This window comes from Bombina bombina, chromosome 2 (genome assembly GCF_027579735.1).
Source record: "Bombina bombina isolate aBomBom1 chromosome 2, aBomBom1.pri, whole genome shotgun sequence".
NCBI classification, from domain to species: domain Eukaryota; kingdom Metazoa; phylum Chordata; class Amphibia; order Anura; family Bombinatoridae; genus Bombina; species Bombina bombina.
Window position 1 is genome coordinate 406,409,961 of NC_069500.1, and position 13,396 is coordinate 406,423,356.

At 41.5% G+C, this 13,396-nt stretch overlaps 1 protein-coding gene across 2 annotated transcripts in view; it reads left to right on the forward strand.

Annotated features, from left to right (window-relative positions):
• Positions 1-13,396, forward strand: part of GOLGA3 (golgin A3) — a 213,751-nt gene that overhangs the window by 94,300 nt on the left and 106,055 nt on the right. For both annotated transcript variants that reach the window (XM_053701891.1, XM_053701892.1), the window contains exon 7: positions 7,468-7,774. In XM_053701891.1, the coding sequence (XP_053557866.1) occupies positions 7,468-7,774 (307 nt within the window). The remainder of the gene's footprint in view (positions 1-7,467; positions 7,775-13,396) is intronic.

Genomic DNA, 13,396 nt, shown 5'->3' on the forward strand with positions numbered 1-13,396 from the left:
TAGATGGTGTTACTCTTCTGTGTAATGTGTTTTGTGACACTTTTTTTGTTTTGTGAAACAATTAACCAGAGCTCTGAGGATGCATGGTAATCATTCTAGCATAAATCGCGATTGCACTCGTGATTGTGTGCACTTTCAACTTGTAATACGAGAGGAAAACATGACGTGTGCAAACACCTGCGATAAACCACTTATTGCTTGCGCGCAACTGTTAACACTCCACTCATAATCTGGCCCTTAATGAGCCGCCTGATTTTACTGACCACCCTGCTAAAATTAGCTATTATATATATATATATATATATATATATATATATATATATATATATATATATATATATATATATATATATATATATATATATATATATATATATATATATATAAAACTCATTGTGTAGTTCATTAACAAATTTAGACAGGCCCAGAGGCTTGTTTTCCCACAGAAAACCTCTGAATTCCATTGTTTCCAATGCAGCAAAGGATTCTGGGTAAGCTATGCAAATTAACTACACAATGACTCACTTTTCTCCAACATAGGTGTGTCCGGTCCACGGCGTCATCCTTACTTGTGGGATATTCTCCTCCCCAACAGGAAATGGCAAAGAGCCCAGCAAAGCTGGCCATATAGTCCCTCCTAGGCTCCGCCTACCCCAGTCATTCTCTTTGCCGTTGCACAGGCAACATCTCCACGGAGATGGCTTAGAGTTTTTTGGTGTTTAAATGTAGTTTTTGTTCTTCAATCAAGAGTTTGTTATTTTAAAATAGTGCTGGTATGTACTATTTACTCTGGAACAGAAAAGAGATGAAGATTTCTGTTTGTAAGAGGAAAATGATTTTAGCAACCGTTACTAAAATCGATGGCTGTTTCCACACAGGACTGTTGAGATGAAGTAACTTCAGTTGGGGGAAACAGTGGGCAGACTTTGCTGCTTGAGGTATGACACATTTCTAACAAGACTTGGTAATGCTGGAAGCTGTCATTTTCCCTATTGGAACCGGTAAGCCATTTTCTTAGTTTAAGTAAAAGAATAAAGGGCTTCATTAGGGCTTAAAAAACTGGTAGACATTTTTCTGGGCTAAAACGATTACTTTACTAAGTATATTTGGCAGATTATTACTTTTAATAGTTGTTAAATCTTGGGGATTGTTTTAATAAAAACGGCAGGCACTGTATTGGACACCTTTTTCACTGGGGGCCTTTTCTAGTCATAGACAGAGCCTCATTTTTGCGCCTCTAATGCGCAGTTGTTTTTGGAAAGCATGGCATGCAGATGCATGTCTGAGGAGCTAAGAACCACTGAAAAAGCTTATAGAAGGCATCATTTGGTATCGTATTCCCCTCTGGGCTTGGTTGGGTCTCAGCAAAGCAGATACCTGGGACTGTATAGGGGTTAAATGTAAAAACGGCTCCGGTTCCGTTATTTTAAGGGTTAAAGCTTTCAAATTTGGTGTGCAATACTTTTAAGGCTTTAAGTTACTGTGGTGAAATTTTGGTGAATTTTGAACAATTCCTTCATACTTTTTCACATATTCAGTAATAAAGTGTGTTCAGTTTAAAATTTAAAGGGACAGTAACGGTTTTATTGTAAAAGTTTTTTGTGCTTTGTTGACAAGTTTAAGCCTGTTTAACATGTCTGAACCATCAGATAACGATGTTCTATATGTATGAAAGCCAATGTGTCTCCCCTTTTAAATATTATGTGATATATTTGTGTCATAATGTCCAAACAAAGTAGGGATAATAATGCCATAGATATGATATTGCCCAAGATGATTCCTCTAATGAGGGGAGTAAGCATGGTACTGCATCATCCCCTTCTGTGTCTACACCAGTTTTGCCCACACAAGAGGCCCCTAGTACATCTAGTGCGCCAATACTTATTACCATACAACACTTAATGGCTGTAATGGATAATTCTATTGCATGCATTTTTTCCAAAATGCCTACTTATCAGAGAAAGCGTGATTGCTCTGTTTTAAACACTGAAGAGCAAGAGGACGCTGATGATATCTGTTCTGGCATACCCTCACACCTATCTGAAGGGGCCAGGAGGGAGGTTTTGTCTGAGGGAGAAATTTCAGATTCAGGGAAAATTTCTCAACAAGCAGAACCTGATATTGTAACTTTTACATTTAAATTAGAACATCTCCACGCACTACTTAAGGAGGTATTATCTACTCTGGATGATTGTGACAATTTGGTCATTCCAGAGAAATTAGGTAAGATGGACAAGTTCCTAGAGGTTCCGGTGCCCCCCGATGTTTTTCCTATACCCAAGCGGGTGGCGGACATAGTAAATAAGGAGTGGGAAAGGCCCGGCATACCTTTTGTCCTCCCCCTATATTTAAGAAATTATTTCCTATAGTCGACCCCAGAAAGGACTTATGGCATACAGTCCCCAAGGTCGAGGGGGCGGTTTCTACTCTAAACAAACGCACTTCTATTCCTATAGAAGATAGTTGTGCTTTCAAGATCCTATGGATTTAAGGTTAGAGGGTTTGCTTAAAAAGATGTTTGTTCAGCAAGGTTACCTTCTACAACCAATTTCATGCATTGTTCCTGTCACTACAGCTGCGTGTTTCTGGTTCGAAGAACTAGAAAAGTCGCTCAATAAAGAATCTTCGTACGAGGAGGTTTTGGACAGAGTTCAAGCTTTTAAATTGGCTAACTCTTTTATTTTAGATGCCGCTTTGCAATTAGCTAGATTAGCGGCGAATAATTCAGGGTTTGCTATCGTGGCGCGCAGAGCGCTTTTGCTTAACATCCCTTTCAAGGGTAAAACACTGTTTGGCCCTGACTTGAAAGAGATTATTTCAGACATCACTGGGGGAAAGGGCCACGCCCTTCCTCTGGATAGGTCTTTTAAGGCTAAAAATAAACCAAATTTTCGTCCCTTTCGCAGAAACGGACCAGCCTCAAATTCTACACCCTCTAAGCAAGAGGGTAATACTTCTCAAACCAAGCCAGCCTGGAGGCCGATGCAAGGCTGGAACAAGGGTAAGCAGGCCAAGTCACCTGCCACTGCTACCAAAACAGCATAAAGTGTTGGCCCCCGATCTGGGACCGGATCTGGTGGGGGGCAGACTTTCTCTCTTTGCTCAGGCTTGGGCAAGAGATGTTCAGGATCCTTGGGCGCTAGAAATAGTTTCTCAAGGTTATCTCCTGGAATTCAGGGAACTACTCCCAAGGGGAAGGTTCCACAGGTCTCAATTATCTTCGAACAGGCATTCTTACACTGTGTAGAAGACCTGTTAAGCATGGGAGTGATTCATCCTGTTCCATTAGGAGAACAAGGGATGGGTTTTTACTCCAACCTGTTCATAATTCCCAAAAAAGAGGGAACATTCAGACCAATTTTAGATCTCAAGATTCTAAACAAGTTTCTAAGGGTTTCATCGTTCAAAATGGAAACCATTCGAACGATCCTTCCTACCATCCAGGAAGGTCAATTCATGACCACGGTGGACTTAAAGGATGCGTACCTACGTATTCCTATCCACAAGGAACATTTTCGGTTCCTAAGGTTCGCCTTTCTGGACAAGCATTACCAGTTTGTGGCACTTCCATTCGGATTAGCCACTGCTCCAAGAATTTTCACAAAGGTACTAGGGTCCCTTCTAGCGGTGCTAAGACCAAGGGGCATTGCAGTAGTACCTTACTTGGACGACATCCTGATTCAAGTGTCGTCTCTGTCAAAAGCAAGGGCTCATACGGACATTGTCCTAGCCTTTCTCAGATCTCACAGGTGGAAAGTGAACATAGAAAAAAGTTCTCTGTCCCCGTCAACAAGAGTTCCCTTCTTGGGAACAATAATAGACTCCTTAGAAATGAAGGTTTTTCTGACAGAGGCCAGAAAATCAAAACTTCTAAGCTCTTGTCAGGTACTTCATTCTGTTCTTCTTCCTTCCATAGCGCAGTGCATGGAAGTAATAGGTTTGATGGTTGCGGCAAGGGACATAGTTCCTTTTGCACGAATTCATCTAAGACCATTACACCTGTGCATGCTCAGACAGTGGAATGGGGATTATACAGACTTGTCTCCGACGATACAAGTAGATCAAATAACCAGAGATTCACTCCGTTGGTGGCTGACCCTGGACAACCTGTCACAGGGAATGAGCTTCCGCAGACCAGAGTAGGTCATTGTCACGACCGACGCCAGTCTGGTGGGCTGGGGCGCGGTCTGGGAACCCCTGAAAGCTCAGGGTCTATGGTCTCGGGAAGAATCTCTTCTCCCGATAAACATTCTGGAACTGAGAGCGATATTCAATGCTCTCAAGGCTTGGCCTTGACTAGCAAAGGCCAAATTCATAAGGTTTCAATCAGACATCATGACGACTGTTACATATATCAACCATCAGGGGGAAACAAGGAGTTCCCTGGCGATGGAGGAGCACCCGGGGGAGTGGGAACTCCATCTGGAAATCTTTGCCCAAATAACTCAATTATGGGGCATTCCAGACATGGTTCTGATGGCCTCTCGTCAGAACTTCAAGGTCCCTTGTTACGGGTCCAAATCCAGGGATCCCAAGGCGACTCTATTGGATACAATAGTAGCACCTTGGATCTTCAACCTAGCTTATGTATTCCCACCGTTTCCTCTCATTCCCAGGCTGGTAGCCAGGATCAATCTGGAGAGGGCTTCGGTGATCTTGATAGTTCCTGTGTGGCCACGCAGGACTTGGTATGCAGACCTGGTGAATGTGTCATCGGCTCCACCATGGAAGCTACCTTTGAGACAGGACCTTCTTATTCAGGGTCCATTCGAACATCCGAATCTGGTTTTCCTCCAACTGACTGCTTGGAGTTTGAACGCTTGATTTTATCAAAGCGTGGGTTTTCAGATTCTGTAATAGATACTCTTATTCAGGCTAGAAAGCCTGTAACTAGAAAAATTTACCATAATATATGGAAAAAATATATCTGTTGGTGTGAATCTAAAGGATTCCCATGGAACAAGATAAAAATTCCTAAGATTCTTTCCTTTCTACAAGAAGGTTTGGAGAAAGGATTTTCTGCAAGTACAGATCTCTGCTTTATCTGTTTTACTTCACAAAAGGCTGGCAGCTGTGCCAGACGTTTAAGCGTTTGTTCAGGCTCTGGTTAGAATCAAGCCTGTTTACAGACCTTTGACTCTTCCCTGGAGTCTTAATCTAGTTCTTTCAGTTCTTCAAGGGGTTCCGTTTGAACCCTTACATTCCGTAGATATTAAGTTATTATCTTGGAAAGTTTTGTTTTAGGTTGCAATTTCTTCCGCTAGAAGAGTTTCTGAGTTATCTGCTCTGCAGTGTTCTCCGCCCTATCTGGTCCATGCAGATAAGGTGGTTTTACGTACTGAGCCTGGTTTTCTTCTGAAGGTTGTTTCCAACAAAAATATTAACCAGGAGATAGTTGTACCTTCTTTGTGTCCGAATCCAGTTTCATAGAAGGAACGTTTGTTACACAATTTGGACGTTGTCCGTGCTCTAAAATTCTATTTAGAGGCTACTGAAGATTTTAGACAAACATCTTCTTTGTTTGTTGTTTATTCTGTTTAAAGGAGAGGTAAAAAAGCAACTTCTACCTCTCTTTCCTTTTGGTTTAAAAGCATCATCAGATTGGCTTTTGAGACTGCCGGACGGCAGCCTCCTGAAAGTATCACAGCTCACTCCACTAGGGCTGTGGCTTCCACATGGGCCTTCAAGAATGAGGTTCCTGTTGACCAAATTTTTTTTAAATTATATACTTTTGCTTCTTCGGAGGCTATTTTTGGGAGAAAGGTTTTGCAAGCCGTGGTGCCTTCCGTTTGGGTGACCTGATTTGCTCCCTCCCTTCATCCGTGTCCTAAAGCTTTGGTATTGGTTCCCACAAGTAAGGATGACGCCGTGGACCGGACACACCTATGTTGGGGAAAACAGAATTTATGCTTACCTGATAAATTACTTTCTCGAACGGTGTGTCCGGTCCACGGCCCGCCCTGGTTTTTTAATCAGGTCTGATGAATTATTTTCTCTAACTACAGTCACCACGTTACCATATGGTTTCTCCTATATATATTTCCTCCTGTCCGTCGGTCGAATGACTGGGGTGGGCGGAGCCTAGGAGGGACTATATGGCCAGCTTTGCTGGGCTCTTTGCCATTTCCTGTTGGGGAGGAGAATATCCCACAAGTAAGGATGACGCCGTGGACCGGACACACCGTTGGAGAAAGTAATTTATCAGGTAAGCATAAATTCTGTTTTTTACTTCAGTCTGCTTTTCAGCAGGTTCCCTTTACGCCAAAGTATCACTGTTTACACAGCTTATAAACTTAGCTAGGGTTAGTTCAGTGATTCATAACCATCCCAGGACGTGGTTTTTGCCACTCATCAGCTGGGAGAAGATTAGAATCACTGCTGAGTGAAGTTGATTCCAGGCAGAATACAACAACATTTTAAATTAGGGGGAGATAAAAGGCGAGTTTAAAATCCTCCACTACGCACAAAATATAGAAAATATAACTCATTGTGTAGTTCATTAACAAATCTAGACAGGCCCAGAGGCTTGTTTTCCCACAGAAAACCTCTGAATTCCATTGTTTCCAATGCAGCAAAGGATTCTGGGTAAGATATGCAAATTCGGTACACAATGACTTGGCGTAAAGGGAACCTGCTGAAAAGCAGACTGAAGTAAAAAGGTGTGTCGTGTACTGAATTTGCATATCTTACCCAGAATACTTTGCTGCATTGGAAACAATGGAATTCAGAGGTTTTCTGTGGGAAAACAAGCCTCTGGGCCTGTCTAGATTTGTTAATGAACTACACAATGAGTTATATTTTCTATATTTTGTGCGTAGTGGAGGATTTTAAAGTTGCCTGGAATCAACTTCACTCAGCAGTGATTCTAACCTTCTCCCAGCTGATGAGTGGGAAAAACCACGAAACAGTCTGTCCTGGGATGGTTATGAATCACTGCACTAACCCTAGCTAAGTTTATAAGCTGTTTGAACAGCGATACTTTGGCGTAAAGGGAACCTGCTGAAAAGCAGACTTGTAAAAAGGTGTGTCATTGTGTACTTAATTTGCATATCTTACCCAGAATCCTTTGCTGCATTGGAAACAATGGAATTCAGAGGTTTTCTGTGGGAAAACAAGCCTCTGGGCCTGTCTAGATTTGTTAATGAACTACACACTGAGTTATATTATCTATATTTTGTGCGTAGTGGAGGATATATATACATCAACATACACAATGCTAATTTTTTATAAATCTTCAGCTTCTCTAAAAATGCTAGAATTTAAATTATAAAAAAAATTTACTCAGCTGGTATCTCACCCCAGCATGTTTAAATAAAAAATAATTATATATCTATATATCTCTATCTATATATCTATCGTTTTATAGTATTTGTTATTTTATACTTTTGTTTGGGAAATCACAAAATTGCATGACTGACATTGTTTACTAAATAAATATTTATAATGCTTTTTCCCTCTCCTTTCTAGGCTTTGAAAGAAAAGACAGAGTTGCAAGCCCAACTGGCTACAGTAAATACTAAATTCCAAGCTGAGCTTGAGCACAGCCAGATGAGCCAGCAAAAGCAGGAATCTCTGAGCAGTGAAGTGATCATTCTTAAGAAATCTTGTTTAGATTTGGAGAGGGCAATGGCTGATCTTCAGAGCAACTTGGAGGCAAAGAATGGCAGTTTGGCGTCTTTGAGCAATGATCTTCAGTTGGCAGAGGAACAGTATCAGAGACTGATGGGGAAGGTAGAGGAACTGCAAAGAACAATCCTCCAGAAAGACAACTCTGGTAAGCTATATAGTGCCTCTACAGTAGAACTTTATAAAGTGTGAGCTATGAGTGGAGATTATACTTTTGATGACTATTCAGGACATGAAATCATTACCTGTTATTACTTAGTAGGTTGTTCACTGAATAAAATAGGACAATAACTCTCACAACTAACACCTCTCCAAAGCAGGTTGAAACATTAACTGGAGCATGTTGGGCGATATTGTTGAGTTAAAGGGGTATTAAGCCCAAAAGTTTTCTTTCTTTTTTTTATTTTCAGACAGAGCATACAGTTTTTAAAAGAGTTTCTAATTTACTTTTATTGTCAAATTTGCTTTGTTCCCATGGTATTCTTTTTTGAAGAGGTACCCAAGTAGTTGTCTGGAGCACACAATGGTAGGAGCTAGCGCTGCCATATAGTACTTTTGCAATTTAATAAGTCTCGCAAAACTGCTGCCATCAAGTTCTCCAGACACATGTATTCTCCTGAGTGAACAAGGAAAATTAGATAATATGAGTAAATTAGAAAGTTATTTTATTGTTAACCAAACATTAATGCCAGGATGTTGTCCACAATATATAACCATTGTTTTAAAAAACTTTTAACACTAGTCCTCATGATTAAGTTTTCAAATTGGTGCGAAGGTTTATCATAATGTCTCTGTGTGTATCTTATAACAGTATGTTAAGTTGCAGCATGTGTGTAATGCATACATTTAACTGACAATAGTCTTGTTTCTTTCTAATGACACAGTGAGTCCACGGATCATCTCTAATTACTATTGGGAATATCACTCCTGGCCAGCAGAAGGAGGCAAAGAGCACCACAGCAAAGCTGTTATGTATCACCTCCCTTCCCTCCAACCCCAGTCATTCGCTTTGCCTATGTGAAAAGCAAAGAGGTAGTAAAGTTTAGGTGTCTGAAAGAAGATTCTTCAATCAAGATTTTATTATTTTGAAGCAGAGCAAGATTGTCTTGCTTCCTCCTGGGGTTTAGCCGTAGCCCATATCAGTCTCTTTTTAGTAGAGCAGTGGTGGCTTTTAAACAATTGGGAACTTGTGGGGTATAAACCCCACTGTGCCTCTCAATCAGTTATTGCAGCCCTAATTTGAAAGCCTGAGTAAGTTTATTCAGTCTTTCTTTTCACAGGTCCATGTGAGGGAGGAAGCTCTCTCAAACAAGGTGAGCTGTCCTGCTGCCGGGCAGATTTACATTCAAGTAAGTGCCCATTTTTATACAATCAGCCTATTAGGGGTCATTCAAGTAAGTGCCCATTTTTATACAATCAGCCTATTAGGGGTCATTGTATGGCAGTTATGCAGGCACTGTGGACGATATAGTGCTTATCCCCTCTCTTTTCTTGTGCTCTTTGGAATGCTCGCTCTGTAACAAATTTACAACTGTTCATGATCTGTTTGTTTCTAACACCTTCAATCTTCTAGAAATTACTGAAACCTACCTATCCACCCCTTCACTCTTTCCTTCTGTCCTTTCTCACATCAGTGTCTGCTTATCTGGCATTTCTTCTTGGATGCCCTCTCACCACCTAAAAATCAATATGTCCAAGACTGAACTCCTTCTAATGCCCCCTCTCTAATACTACCCCGGTTCCTAACTTTTCAATCACTGTTGGTGACACCACTATCTCCCCATCACCCCAGGTCCGCTGCCTAGGAGTTAAACTTGACTCCAATCTGTCCTTCATACCCCACATCCAATTGCTCTCTTCCTCCTGTCGCAACCACCTACGCAATATCTCCAAAATTCGTCCGTTTCTCAATGCTGAAACTATTAAACAGCTAATCCACTCCCTGGTAATCTCCCGACTTGACTACTGTAATAACTTACTAACTGGCCTCCCTCTCTCCCGCCTCTCCCCTCTTCAATCCATCCTAAATGCCTCTGCTAGGCTAATCCACCTCTCCCGACGCTCTGTATCTGCTGCACCTCTCTGCAAGTCCCTTCACTGGCTACCCATCCACAGTGGAATTAAATTCAAAATTCTCATCCTGACCTACAAAGCCCTTACCAACGCAGCCCCCCCTACCTGTCCTCACTCATCAACAAATACACTTCAGCCCGCCCCCTAAGATCCAACAATGACCTGCTCCTTGCATCTTCTACCATCACCTCCTCCCATGGTAGGCTACAAGACTTCTCTCGTGCGGCACCAACCATCTGGAATACACTTCCTAGAGCTGTCAGACTCTCCCCTAACCTTTCCTCCTTTAAATGCTCCCTAAAGACCTTTCTGTTCATGGAAGCCTATCTCCAAATCAGTAACAAATTAATTCCACTTGCCTAATTGCTGCCCCCATCTAACTCCACACTAACATCATTCTCACCTTTGCAGTCCCCACCTCCTGTTTCTCACCCTCCTACCCATCCAGATTGTAAGTTCTCACGGGAACAGGGCCCTCAATTCCCCCTGTATTTGTTTGTTAAACTTTGGTGTCTTTTATATTGTACTGTACTTTTATTTTTGTACCCATGGACAGCGCTGCGGAATCTGTTGGCGCTTTATAAATAAAGAATAATAAAAATAATATAAAAAACCAAAAAGGGTACAGGACAAATGGCTACTATAAATGTCTTTTTCCATGGAAAAAATTATCAAAATTTAGAAAACATTAATGTTATGTTAGATTATAATTTTAATGTGGTGCAGACCCTATAAAAAAAAATTTCTTCAACAAACTACAAGAGGAGAACAAGGATCATCAAAAATTTCCTAAGGCCCTGTATAGATAGGGAATCAAGCACTCTTTCTCCTGTTAAGTGTAGTCAGTCCACGGGTCATCCATTACTTATGGGATTATATCTCCTCCCTAACAGGAAGTGCAAGAGGATCACCCAAGCAGAGCTGCTATATAGCTCCTCCCCTCTACGTCATACCCAGTCATTCTCTTGCACCTAACTAATAGATAGGACGTGTGAGAGGACTGTGGTTGTTAAACTTAGTTTTTATTTCTTCAATCAAAAGTTCGTTATTTTAAACAGCACCGGAGTGTGTTGTTTTTTCTCAGGCAGCATTAGAAGAAGAATCTACATGAGTTTGTGTATGATCTTAGCGGTCGTAACTAAGATCCATTTGCTGTTCTCGGCCATTCTGAGGAGTGAGGTAACTTCAGAACAGGGGACAGCAGGCAGGGTTCACCTGCAAGGAGGTATGTTGCAGTATATTATTTTCTAAGGAATGGAATTGACTGAGAAAATACTGCTAATACCGATGTAATGTAAGTGCAGCCTTAAATGCAGTAGTAGCGACTGGTATCAGGCTGATATGTATGTATGTTTACACTGAGGTATTTCTAGGGAATGGAACTTCACTAAGAAAATACTGTATACATTTAAGTTATATTTGAGCCTCCACTGCAGTGAAAGCGACTAGCAGCAGGCTTATTAATAACATTTCATAATTTTATTTTTTAAAAACGTTTACTGGCATGTTAATCGTTTTTTTCTGAGGTACTTGGTGATAAAACTTTATGGGCATGATTTTTACCACATGGCTGTCGTTTGTTTATGAATAAAATCAGTTTACTGAGCTTCCCCACTGTTGTATTATGAGTGGGAGGGGCCTATTTTAGCGCTTTATTGCGCAGTAAAAATTCAGTCACAGTCTTCCTATTTCTTCCTCCATGATCCAGGACGTCTCTACAGAGCCCAGGGGTCTCCAAAACTAGTTTTGAGGGAGGTAATCACTCACAGCAGACCTGTGAGAGTGTGTTTTGACTGTGATAAAAACGTTTATATTAAATTGTTATCCGTTTTTTGGGTACTAAGGGGTTAATCATCCATTTGCTGGTGGGTGCAATCCTTTGCTAACTTAATGCATTTACTGTAAAAATTTGGTTGCTATAACTAATTTGGTTCATTGTTATTTCAACTGTGACAGTTTTTTGTGCTTCTTAAAGGCACAGTAACGTTTTTTATATTGCTTGTAAATTTATTTGAAAAGTATTTTCCAAGCTTGCTAGTCTCATTGCTAATTTGTTTAAACATGTCTGACACAGATGAATCTCTTTGTGCAATATGTTTAAAGGCCAATGTGGAGCCCAATAGAAATTTGTGTACTAATTGCATTGATGCTACTTTAAATAAGCCAATCTGTACATGTAAAGAAAATTTCACCAGACAACGAGGGGGAAGTTATGCCGACTAACTCTCCTCACGTGTCAGTACCTTCGCCTCCCGCTCAGGAGGTGCATGATATTGTGGCGCCAAGTACATCAGGGCGGCCCTTACAAATCACTTTGCAAGACATGGCTAATGTTATGACTGAAGTACTATCTAAATTGCCAGAATTTAGGGGTAAACGCGATCACTCTGGGGTAAGAACAGAGTGCGCTGATAATATTAGAGCCATGTCTGATACTGCGTCACAATTTGCAGAACATGAGGACGGAGAGCTTCATTCTGTGGGTGACGGATCTGATCCAAGTAAACTGGACTCAGACATTTCAAATTTTAAATTTAAGCTTGAGAACCTCCGTGTATTACTAGGGGAGGTTTTAGCGGCTCTGAATGATTGTAACACGGTTGCAATTCCAGAGAAAATATGTAGGCTGGATAAATATTTTGCGGTACCGGCGTGTACTGACGTTTTTCCTATACCTAAAAGGCTTACAGAAATTGTTAACAAGGAGTGGGATAGACCCGGTGTGCCTTTTTCACCCCCTCCTATATTTAGAAAAATGTTTCCAATAGACGCCACCACACGGGACTTATGGCAGACGGTCCCTAAGGTGGAGGGAGCAGTTTCTACTCTAGCTAAGCGCACCACTATCCCGGTGGAGGATAGCTGTGCTTTTTCAGATCCAATGGATAAAAAGTTAGAGGGTTACCTTAAGAAAATGTTTGTTCAACAAGGTTTTATATTACAACCCCTTGCATGCATTGCGCCTGTCACGGCTGCGGCGGCATTCTGGTTTGAGTCTCTGGAAGAGACCATTATCTCAGCTCCATTGGATGAGATTATAGACAAGCTTAAAGTCCTTAAGCTAGCTAATTCATTTATTTCTGATGCCGTAGTACACTTAACTAAGCTTACGGCTAAGAACTCCGGATTCGCCATTCAAGCGCGTAGAGCGCTGTGGCTTAAATCCTGGTCAGCCGATGTGACTTCTAAATCTAAATTGCTTAACATACCTTTCAAAGGGCAGACATTATTCGGGCCCGGTTTGAAAGAAATTATCGCTGACATTACTGGAGGTAAGGGCCATGCCCTGCCTCAAGACAGGGCCAAACCAAGGGCTAAACAGTCTAATTTTCGTGCCTTTCGTAACTTCAAGGCAGGAGCAGCATCAACTTCCTCCGCTCCAAAACAGGAAGGAACTGTTGCTCGCTACAGACAGGGCTGGAAACCTAACCAGTCCTGGAACAAGGGCAAGCAGGCCAGAAAGCCTGCTGCTGCCCCTAAGACAGCATGAAGTGAGGGCCCCCGATCCGGAAACGGATCTAGTGGGGGGCAGACTTTCTCTCTTCGCCCAGGCTTGGGCAAGAGATGTCCAGGATCCCTGGGCGTTAGAGATCATATCTCAGGGATATCTTCTGGACTTCAAAGCTTCTCCTCCAAAAGGGAGATTTCATCTTTCAAGGTTGTCAGCAAACCAGATAAAGAAAGAGGCGTTTCTACG